General features: G+C 37.4%; 1 protein-coding gene across 4 annotated transcripts in view; it reads left to right on the top strand.

The window, feature by feature from the left end:
- The window catches only part of TBC1D17 (TBC1 domain family member 17), a 48,409-nt gene extending 30,859 nt beyond the window's left edge, over positions 1–17,550 (top strand). Inside the window, exons 16-18 of one of the 4 annotated variants that reach the window (XR_011922650.1) lie at positions 6,527–6,613; positions 9,357–9,817; positions 11,200–17,550. Coding sequence is in view for 3 of the 4 variants with exons in the window: in XM_072425687.1 (XP_072281788.1) it covers positions 6,527–6,613; positions 9,357–9,569 (300 nt within the window). In the remaining variant the exon portion in view is untranslated. Of the gene's footprint in view, positions 1–309; positions 1,873–6,526; positions 6,614–9,356; positions 10,185–11,199 lie in introns of those variants that run through there. The other 3 variants (XM_072425687.1, XM_072425686.1, XM_072425688.1) reach the window with 3 other exon arrangements.
- Positions 17,551–18,715: the final 1,165 nt, after the last annotated feature.

Here is an 18,715-nt window from a genome sequence, read left to right as displayed (position 1 = left end):
AGGTTTTGCTATTGGTGGGTGGAGGTAGAAAAATACGAGTATAAAAAATGAGTCATGTGACATAATGAAGGATGAGTGATTATAGGTATAATAAATATAGGTGCGGAACAGGTAAGCCGATGACATCTTCTCAGTTGCTGACTTGTTCAACTATATAGTACAGCTTTTATTCTCTCAATCTTTTTCCTTCACCATCTCTGTCCTCCATTATCTCTCATAAGCTTCTGTATTTTCAGATATGCAAATCTCTTTCTCTCTGTTTTCTCACTCTTAATTCATATTCATCCATTCATTCCTTGTTTCTCCAAGCTCTCCAAGGCTGGAGAAGATATACTTTCAACAGTGAAGCTGGGTGATCCTGCTACTGCTTTATTGGGATGAGTTTTTCCACAAAATCTTGCACTTCCTTCCAAGCTTCACAATTTTTCCTCAATGAGAAAAGGGCATCCTCTCCTGGCTTCTCCTCCCCTGATGAAAGTTCCTCAACTGCATGCTTCTGTTGTACTTGCTGGAGGTCCTGCAGTTCTTCGTCAGCTCTTCTTTGTGTTCCTCCACCAGCTCCTCCACGTCCACATCATCCACCCCCAAGCCCAGGGACTTGCCTAGAGACACCGTTTTTTCGACAATAGGTGTATCAGGTTCATTCTCAGACCCCTCAATGTCCCATCCTCTAATGCAATCAGGCTACAAATTTCTCCAAGCAGATTCTGTATCCACTGAGACACTCCATTCCAGGCCTTATCAATAAGCTTGATACAGCTAAAAATATTAAAATGGTCTTTCCAAAATTCTCTGAGGGTTATCTGAGTGGCCCTGATTTATTAAAGCTCTCCAAGGCTGGAGAGAATACACTTTCATTAGTGAAGCTGGGTGATCCAGCAAACCTGAAGTGGATTCCTTAAAACTTATTAGCTATTTGTTAGCAAATGTTTTCAATTCTGGACCGGATCTTTTCCAGGTTTGCTGGTTCACCCAGCTTCACTGACAAAAGTGTATTCTCTCCAGCCTTGGAGAACATTAATAAATCAGGCTCAGTGTCTGATGTCACTTTGAAGCAACAGTGGAAAAGTGACTTTTTGTAGAGATTGTTGAAATTAGCAATGACTTGCTGATCCATGGGCTGGATGAGAGGAGTGGTGTTGGGTGGAAGAAACTTGACTTTTATGAAGGTGAATTCCTCCAACAACTGTTCCTCTAAACCTGGAGGATGAGCAGGAACATTATCGAGGATAAGCACAGCCCTGAGTGGTAACCCTCTCTCCAATAAATATTTTTTGATTGATGGGCCCACAGCCTCATTCACCCACACCTCATTCACAAAAACTGCCTTGTGACCCATGCTCTACTGTTAGCCCTCCACATAATGGTTAGCGTTTGCTTTTGCACTTTATACTTTTTAAAAACCCTTGGATTTTCAGCATTATACACAAGCAAAGGCTTAATTTTACAGTCACCACTTGCGTTACCACACAACACAAGAGTTAGCCTGTCTTCATAGGCTTGTGTCCAGGTAAAGCCTATTCTTCTTTCATTATGTAGGTTCTTTTCGGCATCTTCTTCCAGAAGAGGCCGGTCTCATCACAGTTAAAAACATTTTGAGGTACACAGGGCTGTGGAGTCAGTAGATAAATCCTTTGACTCCGACTCCTCAGTTTCTGGTACCCCCGACTCCGACTCTTCAACTCCTCTGTATTTACAGGGTTTCTTATTTTATCTTCACCATTTTGCATTGAAACTTAACACTTTTGCAACCAAACTTCACAAAAAAACTTAGACTCCCTAATTATTCATAAATGAATAAATTTATTATAAAATTAAATATAACACAATAATTTTACCATAAAGGTTTTTCTCAGGAAACATTAATAAAAATATATGAAAATAAATTGATTTGTCAATTATTATGTTTTTTACTTTATATAATTTTAAAATTAAATATCTTTATTTCATGGATTTATACTAAGTTTTAGGATAACAATATTATTCATCTTTTTCTTTTTATCTTCAAAGTTTATTAGCGTTATATTTAGTATTGCATTTACCCTTATGGACAGAGAATTAAGTAATGCAGAACATCAAAGAGTGGTAGACAATTATCTGAATGGAAGTTATGCCTCCCAGATAGCAATGGATTTGGGTTGTAATCGTACAACCATTACCAAAATGTTTAAGACCTATAAATCTTCTAGTAGAGTGGAAAAATTACCAAGAGGAGGTCTGGGAAATTCAAAGTTGGATGAAGCCCATAAGGAGGAGTTACGCAGGTTAATGTCCGAAGGTTGCGGAATAGGCCTCAAGGAAATGAAGGATCAATTTTTTGCCAAATTTGGAATTAATGTATCTATTTCAACAATAGATGCATTGATAAATTCCAATGGTCGTTAAAAAGAACTTCTTTGATTCCTGCAAGGCACATTGATTCCCACTCTCTTCAAAAAATCCTTAGCTATGCTAACAAAATCCTTGATCTCATTGCTAAGGTGATGGAAAAAACATCTACTTTCTTGATGAAGTAGGTTTTCACATCTCATTGAGAACCAAAAGGGGAAGATCTCCTATAGGGCAAACTAGCCAGATAAAGAGCTGAAAAGAGTTGAAAGTAAGGGACACCAACTCTTATTTTTACCACAATATTCTCCATTTCCTAATCCTTAAAGAAGTAGTAAGGAGAAATAGGCTAGTGCTTTAGTAGAAAGCATCAATAGTTTATTTTTAACAATAGGCGAGCGGGATTGCTCAAATTATTATACAAAAATGTTTAGCAAAAAGAAAGCAATAATGAATAATAAATCATTTCAAAAATTAATACTTATTTTTATTTAATGTTTCTTGAGAAAAACTTTTATTGCTAAAAATATTGTTTTATATTTCATTTTATAATAAGGTTCAATAAGGGTGTTCTCCTCTCTTCACTAATAACTTTATATGTTGAGACACCTCATTAAGCAATCATATATAATGTGTAAAAGAAGAAAAAGAATGAGGTTCAGGGATTGTGTGAAATAATATATATGTGTATTTGTTACATAGTATCAAAGAAAAACATTACATAACGCATTTTACCTTGGTCCTGTTAACACTTCACAGGACCTAGGTACTTATATACTAGACACAGTACTTCTATGTCATCAAACAAATGAATGTGTAAAGGACCGCAAAAGTCCCAACCGTAAAGAGTTTGTGCAAAAATCCAACGCGTTTCGCCACTGTTGGGCTTCTTCTGGGATATCTTTTGTACGTACTTTACGGTCCATGAGAGATCATAAAAGACACAAAGATGCGTGATGAAGTGTAAGCTGAAATGAATAGTGTCACAAAGGAGGTGCTTTCAGCTCTCATCTCTCTGCAATACTCCTTTGTGACCCTATTCATTTCAGCTTACAAGACTTGTTTCTAAAATTGCAATGGAAGGACTGTGCCTCTCCTATACATCCCTACAATCTTGATGGATGAATGAAACACCAATCCTTGTTGAGTACCAAAGCTTTTACAAATCATTTATGTACATCATTATAGAAATATACCGAAATCCTCTTTAAGGCTTAAGGAGCACTAACTTGAACAAGGTTTTAAACCTTCACCTTGCCACATTTATCATCACGCATGTTTGTGTCTTTTATGATCCCTTGGGTGGGTGGCATTGCCGTTACGTTTCTAACCACATCACATAATAATCTCGGGATAAACAAGGATGCCTTCTTCTACAGTCAGTTTCGATGAGAGATCATACTTTTCTACTTCTTTTAATTCCATAAAAAACTCCTGCTGGAATTTCTTTATTTGGACATTTTCTGGTCGTTTATCTTTCACGCATACCCATCAGCTATTAACCCTCCACTTTTGTTCAGGCAATATATCAAGCTTTTCCATTTCAAGAAGAATTTACCAGGTGTTACATGTTACACCTTCAGATTTCAAACTCTTGGTGACAGTAAAGGGATTATAAAGTAGATTTTCCAGAGCTGGCTTTCAGTTAATAAAACATTTTCATTCTCCAGTTCTTCAAGAAAGCCTTTTAGTTCAAGCAAACGCTTTGCCATCAAATAAGACCTTCCCAAGCGTGTTGTTTGATCCAAAATGGCTCCTTTTCCTGCACGTCTTTAGAAAATGGGATCCGTTTTAGGGGCCCTGGCTGCAACAGTTACTTGCCTCAACTTGCCTGGTTAACTAACTTCCTAGTTTTAGGTGGTGTGCAAAATGATGTCCCTGGATTGGAGCATATATGGAGAGTGCAGACAGGACATCTGAACACATATCAGGCCATAGGACTCACCTACATCATTACACTTGTTTTTTGAATTTCTTAACGTATCGTTCAGTTGCTGCTTTGTCTGAGCTAGCAGCCTCACCATGTCTCACAACGCTATGGATACCAGTGCGAAGTTTAAACTTATGAAATCAGTCTCTACTGGCTTTAAATACCTCAAGTACTTCTTCAGTGCTTCCAGGGGTCTTCTTCACAAGATCAGTGTGCAGCTGCTTAGCCTTTGCACATATATTGGCCTCTGGGCCGCTATCTCCAGGCAGCTGCTTCTCATTTATCAAAACGAGCAAGAACTTCTCAACATCTTCCATAACTTGAGGGCATTGTTTCATCGTTACAGCAACACCGTTAGTACGGATGGTTGATGTCGATTTACCGAAATGGTGGGCAAGATCAACCAGGCGCATCCCAGCCTCATGCTTAGCGATGATCTCCTTCGTCTCTAGTGTAATTCTCATGTGTTTTCTCTTCCTTGGCTCCTTTTTGGTAACTTTCTTGGAATTAGGATTTACAGTATACAGCACACGCAAAAAAAAAAAAAATCGCAATACAGCGCAGCAATCACTCAAGACGCGGTCAGAGATGTTTACTAGGCAATGCATCCAAGCATCGAGTGAGGCAAGACGAGCCAAGCGCATACATGTTGTACCCGTGTTTCGTATTCGGGAGCTCCTTTCGGTTTCAGAAACAAAATGTAAGCAGAATTTTCTTTCCTAACCCGAAAATTCCGTAACAAGATTCTGTCGTAAACCGAGGCACCACTGTATTTAAAATGAATCATTGAAATGGAAACATTGGCACAGAGTCTTGTTCTTTGGGTAGGGATAATGACATTATAAAGATAATAAATAGCAGGAGTGCCTGGAACACCACATTGCCCTGCCCCAGAGCCCTAAACCTGGGCAGCATTATCCCTTTCTCTGATCACTGCTATTGCAGAAACCAGGCCACTTCACCATCAGGTTACTTAGTACAAGTATAGCAGTGATGGGTGAAGAACATAAAATCTGCCATCTTCCTGGAGGCAGCCAAGTTGGTCAGTACATAGTTAGTTTATTTTATCTGCTGCACTTTCATTCGACTGCAGCTTTTATTCTATAGAGTGGTGGTGGGGGGAGGAAACCATGCTAGCAAGAATTGAGCTTACCAAGAGCAGGATAAACTGGAATATATTCTTTTCAGCAATATCTCTGCTGACGAAGTTGAGGCTGCTTCTTATATGTGATTGCATTACAGCAGAACTTGCCTGCTGAATGCACACCTCTCCCAGCATCCAGTATTATTTATCTCTTTGCTCAAATCCATGTTGCACAATGAAAACCACCAGTTTCATCAGTGTAAATAGCTCCTCTAAAACCTTAAAGAGAACCTGTTGCCAGACCACTGATATCAACAAAACTTTTTCCATAAGATTATGTTTAAGATAAGATTGACATGCTGATATATTGTCATCCAAAAGCCATCTTGAGCTTTGATGTCAACAGACCTAGTGTATGTAGAGGTGTCATTCAAATTATACTATAATATTTCCCTTTGTTCTTCTACAGGCAGGTACAGAAAAGTTTTTATGTATGATATGAGGGTGATAGATTGAGGTGTCAAGTCAGCACAGAAAATAATAACAAAAACACTGCAATTAAGCATTTAAAGTTGTTGGATATTTTTGTGCTTTTAATTTCAAATGTTTAAATTGGTAACAGGATATTTAAGTGTCCCCTCCATTGCAATTGTTCCCTATATACTCCAAATTACATGACACCCTGACAATCTAATCTGTTGCAAAAGTGTCCCTCTAGTGCTTTTGTCTCCAGGCTTGACACTTTACTCCAGTAACTGACTTCATTCCACAAGTGTTTCTTCAGATCAGATGCTGTTGTCTTAGACCCCTTTTGCTCTGACAAAACACTCCACTTAGTAAAGGTACTTATCATGTGCACCTTCAGAAGAAAAGGTGCAGAGATTTCATTAATAGAGCCCCCCCCCCCCCCAAGAGATATAAGAAACTGTAGATTGTTTTCTTCACTTTCTTTAAAAACAATTAAATGAGTTTTTACTTTGGGATAGACTGTCCCTTTAAGTGGCACAGAAATACAGTAAGACCTAATTACAAAGCTGAGGTTTCGCGTAGAAAAAAAGTAAATTTATGCACAAAATGTTCTGCTTGTACCATTATTTTAGTTTTTCTATAATGCTAAGTGTCCTGCAGCCCCATACAGTATGTTACTGCAGACTTTATTTATCTGTTGCTTTGCCTCTATTCAGCACATTAACGAGCTGACCATGAAGATGAGCGTGGAGGACATTCTGTGTCGTGCTGAAGCTCTGAATCAGCAGCTGGCACACTGTCAGGTGAGTGCTGGGGTTGTGGCTGCTAACGCTGCAGCACTTCTGGTGCTTTGTGACCTAACTATTGCCTCTTATTTGCCAGTTAGCCTGAGATTTAATTGGTATTGGTATTAGTGTTTATAGGTATGTTTTCTGTTTAAAGTCAATATGTCATTAAAAAAAGACATAACACCAGGTATAATTGAAAAACAAAATTTCTCCAAACCCAAAGTGTAATTTTCAAATCTTTACTCCTCTATCATGCCACAATGCTGACACACGTATAGTTTGGAGATAGAATTAGGCTGTGACCTAGGACCTGTGACTATGTGACACATAGATTATGGGATGCTGGTGCTGGTGGCAGTAAGGTATTAAAAAAATAAGAGTTATAAAAGTACAATTGGGCTTTAAAGGGTTTCAGAGTGTAAGTAATAAACTCAAAAGGTTTCCCCTTGAGTTTACAATATACCACTGCAAGCTATGTTAAACCTTTTTCATGAATTTCATAGGTAGTTGTAGTGCTGTTTTAGTGTTATTGTACTGTTTCACACAATAGCCAGACCCTAACTCCTAATCTAAACTTTCTTAGGGTAAGAAAAATGTTCTAAATTCCTTTCACACTTCTGAAAATTGCAAATTGTTGGCTGCAGTTTCCCCTAAATATTATTTTTTCCCAAAGGTCTGCAAAGCTGTAATTGCTGTAGATAGAGGGTTGATAATTATAATGTTTAATGAATAGGCCTGCTATATAAAATGTAAAGAATTTTTATGTTGTATACCATATGCTTTTAATATATTAACTATAATTACTGATCAACGTAACAGTAACTTGGTAAAATAAGTTATCAGTTGATATACAAACCATGTATGTTTCTACTAAACTGTTTTATAGGGTGAATGGTCTCCTAACACCCTATAAATATTTTAAACCTATTCATTAGGCAAAAAAACAAATACATAGGACGTTTCTTTTTGCTGTTGGATTTGCTTGAAATGTAGTCAATTTCAAGTTTTCAATGTGCCAGCTTGTACCCATCAGTAATTTGTAAACTAGAACACCCCCCTCTCTTCCCAGTGACCTGGACAAGCAATAGAATCGAGGACCTGTTGTCAGGCAGCTGCAGACACAGACGGCTACTCTAACATAGATTTCTGTGTTTTCCCATTTATAGGCTCCCAGTCTTTTATAGTATTTTTTTTCTGCTGTCTGTAAGTGAGCTTCTTTTTCACTTTATGTCCTAATGACTGATAGAGACACAACATCTTTAAAGATCCTCTGACCCATTCTATTAAAAATAGGGAAAAAAATATTCAGCTACAATTTTACTTTAAATGTGCTTGTTGGGTTCATTTAAAATATCCCATCTAGTAAATACCACTGGTAGCTGACTTTAGAATTAACGTATTCTATCCTGAATTGCTGTATTTTACATAAATACTTGGGCCTCGTACACACAAGCAGACCCGCTTCTGGTTTGGTGCTTGACCATCTGATTGAAACAGTAATTGGTTGGTAATCCAAAACACTGCATAAATGTGTACAATATTTTGCTCTTGCAATCATTTTTCTTACCTAGTAAGTTATAAGAATTTGGATAAGATTTTATCAATTGTTTGTACACATGACATGTACTTTCGATGTCCACCAACTTTTCCAATCAAAGACCAAAAATCAGTTTCTTAAGATTGCTTGGCTGTTGATTTCCCTTAGATTTAGATTCACTTTAAATATAATCATTTTATTAGATCTATAGTGAAAATGTCACAATACCAGTTTTTATTTGCTAGAATAAATTCAGCTGCCCATGTGAACATGAAAGAGTTTGTGTGTGGGTAATAAAATTTTGAATATAGGGAATGACACCCCTTTACCTACCTATTTTCATAATAGGCTAAATGTGTTAATAGTGCAATAGTGAATTAGGTAACTACTATTATACTTTTGCAAGTGTAGATTTCTCTATTCTAAACCACCACAAATAGGGGAATGAAATATCCTTGAAATGATTGCAATGTGACCAAGAAAGCAAGGACATTGTAGTGGAAAGTGCAGGGTAGTAAAATGTATCCTAAACATAGATTCTGCTTTATGTATCTAGGTTTCTGTTAAACAAAGGGCATGATTTCATCTGTGCTGTGATCCTCTGCAGTAATTTGAGATTTGTGTTTTTTTCCATATTTAATTATTTAGACTCACAATCCCTTATTCTGCGAAGAACTTTGTTATATAGATAAAGGATAACAATCTTAAAGGTATATACCAGTCAGAATTATACCTTGAGATGCATACAGGGAGCATAGCATGCTTGCTCAGTGGTAGTTTTTTCATTAATATTATATTCAAACTGCTGGCACAGCTTTTGCTAGTTTAGTACTTCTTTTCTGTACAGTATAAAACCTAAATAAAGGCAAATTACAAGATATATAGATGTTTCAGCCTCTATATCAAGGCTCCTGACCTGCACAGCCAATTTCCAAGAGTTAGTATTGTTATATGAGCATAATAGGAATTAGATGTCAAAACGTGCAAATACATTTTAGAAAGTTAACCTAGAATCTTCTTGGCGAATCCTGCTTGAAGAGGATTTTTGTAATGCTTTTGGTGCAAAATAATTACATTTTCTCTTTTGACTGGAGCAAGTAGCAGACATTCCATCTTCAGTCAGATTGTTCCCAACACATTTGCATAATTGTTTAAAACCAAGCACCTCCAAATGAATTGAGTGATGAATGTTCATTCCTTACCTCTGTTTTTAATCTGCAGGATTTGCCTCTTAATGTTCAAGAACTGCTCGGCCTGAGTGAGATGAAGAGCCCAGCACCCAGCACAGACACTGGCAGTTCTCCCCAGCCACTCTCTCCAAGCCAAGACCACGAAATAGACCTCACTGAAAGTGTATCCCCCAGCCAGCCTGACAGTAGCATAGAGATCCTTCCAACAGAGGACACTACAACGTCACAGAGCCTGTCCCCCTGACCTGGACTGTGTTTGGTGTCGCTACACATCCCTATAACACATCCACATTGTAAGCAGACTCATGTCCAGAACTTCAGCCCTAAAAAGGTTCTGCATAGTTATGTGATCATATTCACAAATCCATTGTTTACTAAAAGTGCATCTTTATTGGAAATGGACAAATCTATTGTTAACAATAGAAGCATTTTCAAAGTCTGTATACTGACAAGTGTAAAAAAACAGTCCCCCATCCACCCAAGTGGGAGTATGTAAGTATATAAAAACCTTAAGAACACATTGTACAAAAAACAGTGATGTATAAAATATTTAAATATACCAGGATTTTAACTTTGTGGCAATCAGATAATTTTAATATACATAGCCTTCAATATGGAATTATTTGGGATGTAATGCCTGCAGTTAGAAACCAGGAAAGTAGTATTTAAATCTTGGTGCATTTATAAGTAAAAAGTTACTGTCAGGTGAGGTATGGTATGTCTGACTGCATAATAAGATTTTATCTGCTTAGAAGGTGCCAGTGAGAATATTGCAGCTATGCAGTATGTAGCTGTGTTCCATCACTCCCATTTATTTTATTTCCATTGGCACAATAAAATGCAATAACTTTGACTACCTTATTTAACTAGAATAGCACCTTATTAATAACCGGGCATTTACAGTGTTTTTCTCTGCACATTTTTATGACCATTAACTTTCCTTAATGTGTTGTGGTTCTGGTTTTTAATATTTGTGTATAAAACGTATTGTGTAGATATAGAGGAAAGAAAGAGGTTTCTTTCTTTCCTCTATATCTACACAATATGTTCTAAAACAAATATTTAGGAGGTGGCTCTACAAAACTTACTCTAAGCAAAGATAAGAGCCAACACCCACCAAAAATTTGTGTATTAGGCATAGATGTTGGTTGTGGGTTATGGGTTGTAATGTACCCAACTGTAATTATTATGAAGGGGACACAAATGTTAACAGGAGTCCTCCATTTTAAAGACATTTTAGATGAGCAGATGGAGCCTCTCTTTATAGCTTAGTTCCACCCAGCAGGCTTTGCTCTTAATCAAGTTCCTAAGGCAACTATGCTTTTTCCAGACTATGGTATTGTGGGGTAAGTCCTTTTGCAGAGCTCTCTACAAATGTCAACAAAATTTTAGCATTTGTGATGGCTTGTTTTACCTCAGTTTTATATGGCCTTGCATTCCATAGGCCTGTGTAAATTTGTATGGCTGTCACTGGATTGGGGATCTCACTTCCAAATAACGCGTAATCCAGTTGAGCTTTCAGAAACAATGCCCTTTCAGACCTGCTTTGGATGAGATTATTTCCAATGATAATGGGTATGCAACTTGCTCAGTAGAAAAGGTAATAGGAGAGACCATTTCCTTTGACTCTAGGTGCATTCAGGTGCACCTTTATGCTGCAAATATGGAAATTGTTTTAGAAGTGGGTTATACACACACTTTGTTTTCTGCTCTGTCCATTGTTCCCTCGCTAGATTGACAGCTGCTCCTTCCTTATTGTGCAATTTCACTTGGAGGTCCTTAGTTGTTAGTAAACATTTAATACCCTTCCACCAGAGCAGAGTTAGATGCTGTTCACAACACCTCTTTTAAATGCTGGTGGTTTTGTCTTCCAGAAGCTGTTAAAGAAGAACAGAAACCCAAAACTTGACAAAGCTGCTGCTACCACCATCCCTTCCTGGAGATCCCATCATTGAGCTCCTCCCAGATCAGTCATCTCAGACTTAACCCTGACAAATTTTATTAGCATCTCCATGGAGGGCTAATTTTGACCTTTATAGGTGCAGAGCTGCTATTCCATGGCTTTATAGTACTGACATCTGAGTTTAGTCATCAGACCAGCTCTGTTTGCTGATGGACCATTAGATCTTTGTGGTTTTACAGACCAGAGTTTAGTGGAAAGCATGAGTTTAAAGTTGTGCCCCTATGGAGTGAGATGCCCTTACAAGGTCCTCACAGCAATTGTAAAATGGACCCTTCTTCCACTCACTTTCCCTGTCTTGCTGACAATTCTACCTATCCTGTATCTTCTTAGATCCATCTTTCATCTACCACTGTAGTGGATCTAGTCAGTGACTGGTTGTCTGAACTGCATACATTTAAAGATATGATAGTGGACTCAGATGATACCAAATCTTTTAAATTGGTGCCTTACTGGTATGGCAAAACATGGCACATTTGTCTTATTTAGGAAACAGTACTTTTCTGAGGTCTCAGGATTTGACAATTATACATTTTCCTTGTATCTGGGTCTCCACATATGTTGGCTTGGTAAATATATAAAGAATTCTTGGGTAACTTTTCAGAAGGGTTTGCCCTGGTCAACCATAGTCATCTCGACAGGGTGTCTCTATTCCCTATCATCCAAATAACAACTAACACTAATACTTATAAGCACCTAAGTCCACAGGTTGCATGCCATTTAGTGGCATCATGTTTACCAACATAAAAGATCAATGTTGCTAGCACACCACAGTCCAGTATCCCAGAAAGATGTATTATCATTTCATAGCCTAAATATTGGCAATATTTTAATGTTTTGGAGACATCTCTATTTTTAGGGTTTAGATGTAGAATATCAGAACAAACAATGAAGAAACTTAGTATAGGGAACAGGATAGAGAACAGGTAGGACTATAAAAAAGTATACCTGAACAGGAAATTATTTTTTTAAGTTCTTAAAGCCAGATTAATCTTCTACAGGCTACAATACTATCCACAATGTAACTATAGTTAAAATTGCCAAGGAAACCTTACGTACCTTTGTGTGGCTGCATTCAGGATGGTGAGCTGTGAAGCATTCGGCAAGGCATACCATACTAGTCAAGGTCCCTACCGATTCATCAATTACACAGGTCAACAGTATTTTCTGATAATCAACAATTATTTCTGATAATCATCAGAAACCACAGCAAAGCTTTCTAAACCAGATTTCAGGTCTGTTTTAAGTTTTACCCTAACACGTACAGTTCCTGAATTATGAGTACTATTATAGCTAACATTGTACATGCATGTATTTTGTACTAAAATGTAATTGAAACCATTGAAGTGAATGTTAATACATCTTCAGTGTGAAGTAAAAAAGGCACACTGTGGTATAGATCTACTGAACAGTGTCAGTCAGGTACCATTGTTTCTTCGGAAATGCTTAGAGTATGATTTTCTTGTGTTCTCCTTGTCTGGATTGTCGCAGTACAGCATCCAGCAGTAGTCAGCCATCATACTTTCATTCCAAAAACCTTGGTAGCGGTGTTCCATTACCTGAATGTCCTGTTGAAAACGTTTTCCTTGTTCGTCACTCACCATACCAAGATTTTCTGGGATAAATTCTAAATGTGAGTGCAAGAAATGTATTTTTAATGACATGTGACAGCCCAGTTTCTCGTAATAATCAAGCCGATTCTGAACTCCTTCCTTGTATGTAGGATACCTATGGTTGCCCAGGAAGTTTTCACACAGCCACTTGAATGCATCCCAAGCTTCTAGCTCAGCTGCTGGGAGAGATTGTTTGAAAACATCATCCTGCAAAACAGACTTGATCTGTGGCCCAATAAATATCCCTACCTTCATTTTTGCAGTGCTTATGTTTGAAAACCATAGAGTTTGATTTACCCATGGTCTTTACAAGGTTCTTCATTAGGCCTAACTTGATATGGAGAGGTGGCAGAAATATTTTATGCTGATCAACCAGAGGCAGAAACTTGACACTGCTTGTTCCGGACTTATAGGTATCTCTTGCTAGCCAATCACGCTTGACATAATGGTCTCCTATAGATCCGCTGTCCCACAGATGTAGGAAACAGCAATATTTTGTGAATCCTCCTTGCATTCCCATCAGCAAGCCAATGACCTTTAGATCCCCACAGATGTTCCACTGGTGTGTTTTATACTGGATTGCTTCAAGTAGTAACTTCATGTTGTCAAAGGACTCATTTAGGTTAACGGAATGGGCAATCGGTAAACTTGGTTTCGAATTACCATTATGCAGTAAGACTGCTTTCAAGCTTCCTTTAGTGGAATCAATGAAGATACGCCATTCAGAAGGAACATGCTTTTGCGACAAACTGGTAAAGAGTGCATTTATATTATGACAGTAGCACAGTGAGCCATCACTAGTGAAGAACGTTGTCAAGTTATCATTTTGTTTTCTGTAGTGAGTTTTAGTTACAACCTTTGCAAGCAAGTACTTTTGTTTAAGCCTTGAAGCAAGAAGTTCTGCTTTGTCTTTGGAGAGATTTAGATCATGAATGAGATCATTAAGCTCTGCTTGTGTAAAGGTCTCTGGTTCTGAATCTTCATCGGCCAAGTAGTAAGGATCAGATGATTTGGGGTTGTAACTGGCTGCAACTCCAGCGCATTTCTCATGACCTTCTACAGAAGCAAGTCCATCATGTGGCGGTACCGGAACTGGCTCATGAATCATCGGAGGGAACAGGCCTAATTGCAGAATCGAGGCTGGGATATACAACTTTGTGCTTCGTTTTACCTGAGAATTTACTTTTGTTGACGCGGCAACAATAGCAGTCGATTAGATGGTCTCGCGGTTCTCTCCACACCATCAGGATTGCAAAAAAAACTTTAAAAAGTTCCTTTTTTGACAGTCAAATCCCTGAAAATTAAATCCTGTAGGTAGAGACATGGGATGTTGGAAAGGAAAAAATGCCACTGGCTGTAAGCCCATCAATTTTAGGGACTAAAGTTCATGCTTTTTAAGTATGTCTGCTGTCTGAACATCAAGGAATTTTGACAAAAATGACTGATATCCTTTGCATGTGAAGGTTATTTGGACACAAAAGCTTGTACATGAGAATCCCACTTTGATAGGGTTACGTAGCTTGATCATGAGACATTAGGGTGGAATTTAAATGGATTTAAGGCCATATGTTTTTTTTTTTTTTACAAGTCATATACCATCAGGTACTTGCCTATTTCTTGGAAATCTACCAATTTTTAACTTCAGTATCTTCCAGGTTCTTGATAACACACTTAGATATGAATGAGCATACGTGTCCTAATCCTGCCCTTGTTACAAACTCATGCAAGGTTGTAAAAATAACAAATTTTCCTTTTGGTCATTTCAGTGTAAACTAGTATGCAAGTATCAGTCTTTAAATAATTAGGTATTCTAAGTGGTGTCAGAAACCATCTTTTCACAATTTAATTGTTCTAATTGGTATTTAACATCTTCAATGACTTGAAGCATAAAATTATGAGAGCTTTGGTTTGCCAGCTCAATTCACTTCATGCAGAATTTCCTCTTATGTCTGCCAATTGTGGGTTGGCTACATATCCTGAAGTCCTGTGGAATTTTTTTAGCCCATAGAATTTGTAAAGTGCAATTCAAGGTCTGCTCCCCAATTGTGTAAATGCTTGTAGTCTCAAACAAATCCTCTGCTGTATCCCTGCCAAAATCAGCAGTGTCATTGGCAGGAAATAAATGGCCTCAAACTTTGTCTGCTTTAAATGTGCATGTCCCAAAATTTCCCTTTATCTATTAAATCGGTCTGGTTTCTAAATTGTGTACTTTACCACAGTCTATTGGAGGTTAGATGTTACCATGTTAGTCAGTCATGGGGTGGCACAAAGAGCCGTGAATGAGAAAAAGGTCAATATTTAAATGATTTATTTTGCTGTGCACACTGAAACCCTCTGGCCCAGTTGACACAGAAATTCTAGCAGTTTCTGACTGTAATCAGGAAATTATGTCTCCCTGTTGTTTTTATTTTGCCTAACATGGAACTGTCTACATCACCTGGTGTTACAGGTGGAGATTGTTTAGAGGATTATCTGCTCCCAGTTTCCTACCAGTATGCTCTACATTTTTCCTTACTGATGCTAGCTTTTTTTGCTTAACTGCTGCACAGTTTCTGTTGACTCCATAGGATCTGAGCCCTAGGCTTTTCAACCTACTCAAATGAGCACCCCTTTGTCCTAACCTTGGTCATAATTTTGCACTTCACTTGGTTGTGAAAGCCTCTGATTTTTACCCTGCTCACCCTTTACTTTACTTACCTACCCACTAAACATCATAGTCTGTTTCCATTATTCTTCTTTGCTGTGAATGAATGTTTAATTTTTCTGAGAAAGTGGAAATAGAGAGGAGCCCCACATTGGAAAATATGGAAAGTTCACCTTTTTAAGGTGCCTTTATAGCAGCCTAATAGAGTAAAACATGCCACAAATAGAGCCTGGAAGGCTGCAGGCATAGAGTATCTAGTACATCTGTCCAAGCAAGTAATGCATAGATTACATACAAATAAAATGATGTGCACCATGAGGTCATTAAAAGGAATCAAAATACATTATGGGAGGAAAATTCTGTAGATTTCCTAAAACTCTCTAATTTTGGTAATATGATTCCAGTGATCAATAGATGTTAACTCATATAATCAATATATCACTTTACTTTCTAACAGCATATTTTATTTTTATAAAAGTAGGAGAATGTTGTAAAGAATGTTCATGGCTTCCTCTTTGTATTAACAGCTAGAATAACCACTCCTTTAGATCCCAAGTTTTCTTAGGAAAAAGCTACAAATACAAATCCATTTGTTGGACCATGGTTTTAAATTTGGGTTCCTATGCAAACCTCTAACTAGCTGTTCAGTTTGAATTTACATTTTTGTGTTCCATTACTGCACACATTCTAAATGGCCCGCCAACACTCCACAATGGAATTTTAAATGCACATGCACTTTTTTCAATGCACCACAATGTACGTATGCCACATCTATGCATTGTGGTGTGCTAAATTGAGGCCTTGCAGGATACATTTTAATAGGACTGAGCTTTTAAAAGGGGGTTGTTGGATATGTTATTTGGTGAAGCTTATCTATTTTAAAGGTATTTTATTTTATTTACTAGTAGTGTGTGCCCAATAGTGACACCATATTTAATCATGCCTTTTACTTGGCACCAATAAATCAAGTGTTAATTTGTAGGACGGAACAACAGATTTTGTTCATAGCAGCCAGTCAAATTCTTACTTTTTCATATTTCTAGTATAACAAGTAAACGAAAAAAGCAAAAACTGGTTTAGTATTCATATGAAATATATGGTTTGTCATATCAAAATGGTGTATTTGTTGCATGTTTTTCTAGTAATCCTGCACAATAACTTCCAGGCACTCTACACCCTAGGCAGATAGCCATTTATATGTAGCCTATTCTTCTTTATTTTTTTTTCTATCCTGCTGACAACACTTCCTGGAACATATTCAGTCATATAAATTGATTATAATTTTTAAAATGTTTGCTATGTGTAAACAAGACCTAAATTGGTTGATTTCCAAAGTGAAATTATCTGTACATTACATTTTTATGGACACGTAGCTGTTAGTAATAGATTCAAATTCAATGTAAGCATCTGCTGTATTAGTGGGGTGGGGTGGGTTGGGTGGATGGAAGCAGGTAATTGTCTGTAACACAAAAAAATCCCAAGATAGAGCTCATTCATCAGTATCTATGCTTGTCTGCAGTGAACAAAACAAAATGGAGGAGCTTTGGTTAATGGATTAGGGAGGGGCAGTTACTTGACCAGAAAGGTTTTCCAGTTATAATGCTTTGCACTTTTTATACATCTGTATACCTTTCTTCTAAATGTATTATATCTGTTTAGATTTGTATTGTGTACTTGACACACAATTATATATTTGCATAGATTGGTGCAGGTCAGCAGGGAAGTCCCTGCAGAGAACTATATTGGCGTAAATGCTAATATAGTTTGTTACCATTTGTTGTAAAAGGGAAAACTGGCTAGCGCGGGATTCAGTCATTTAATTTTCTGCTCTGCCTTTCCCGCTCGCCACATGCCAACTATATTCACCTTGTGAGTTGAGAAATAAAATTACTGCTTTGAATACCCTTGTGTAATGACATAAAACACTTACTTTTGGCATGCTGTCTACCTCTTTGTTTAATGGCTTCCTTCCTAAAAATGCATTAAATGTAAAGCAATTTTTGCCAGATATTCTCTTATTGTATTTTAATACTGACTTGGGTGTGAGATGACATTGTGATTTATTTATTTATTTTTTTTCTTGAAGGAAATGTTAACCCTGATTTTTCAATAACAATTTGTTTAAATCACTTGACTAAAAGTCCTCCAGCCCATGTTAGAAATCTGTACATACACACATACAAAGTTAGACAGTGAGTGTCTAACTTAAAAGGATTACAGCACTGACTTCTGTTAACACCACTGCACCGGCACACTTAAACCACATAAACCCACCCCACTTAATGTGTATATATGTGCATTTATACAGTCCTCTTGAAGAATTGTTTACTTTGTCAAAGGTACTAGATATATTCCACGGGCATTTTCGGATGATGGTAGTCTGATATCATTACTCGTTTCAGCTCTTTTGTTGGTCAAACAATTATGCTGCAAATTAGAGAACAGTATGGAATGGTAGTGTATTTCATTTATAAATCCAATGGACCAGTCATTGCTCACTTCTCCCTAAGACCGCAAACTGTTGACTGGGCCTTTTTGTGCTTTACTGATTTTAAGTATGGGGGCAGTGTTTTTCTTTTAAAAGGGACATTAAATGTAGATGGCATTGTAACAGACCCCATACCTGGGGCACTTGGCCTGGACACCAAGACCCAGCAGCAGCAAGCAAGCAGGCCGCAGCAAGCAGGCAGCAAGCAGGCAGCAAACAAGCAGCAGCAGCAGGTTATTTTCATACATTGCCAAATAAGGACTTCAGATGTTCATTTTCAATTCTAGATTCCAATTATAGAATGCTCTGTACCACCAGATGTGGAATTCCATCTGGTCATTTATCTTCAATATTTTTATTTGTTCTGTTCTTCTTAGAACCCTGATGTTTCGTGATGTAAAACCAGCGTTACACAGTAGCAAAGAAGAACATTCGTATGCTACTAATTTTATCAAACTACACATTAAACTGCTGTATTACAAAAATAAACAACCAATCATAAAAGTTTGGGTAAAAATGTTATACACACATGGTTGTTTATTTTTGTAATATTGCAATGTACAAAGAAATGTAAGCACTTTTTTGTAATGTTTTACATATTGATTGCAAATGCCAGAATGTATTACTCATCAGCATCTGTTTAAACCACATATTGTAACCCCATACATTTGCAGGTCCTTGCATC

The sequence above is a fragment of the Pyxicephalus adspersus genome, chromosome 11 (assembly GCF_032062135.1).
Source record: "Pyxicephalus adspersus chromosome 11, UCB_Pads_2.0, whole genome shotgun sequence".
In the NCBI taxonomy this organism is placed as follows: domain Eukaryota; kingdom Metazoa; phylum Chordata; class Amphibia; order Anura; family Pyxicephalidae; genus Pyxicephalus; species Pyxicephalus adspersus.
The sequence above is the reverse complement of the archived record's forward strand: the minus strand, read 5'-3'. Positions and strand labels throughout refer to the sequence as shown.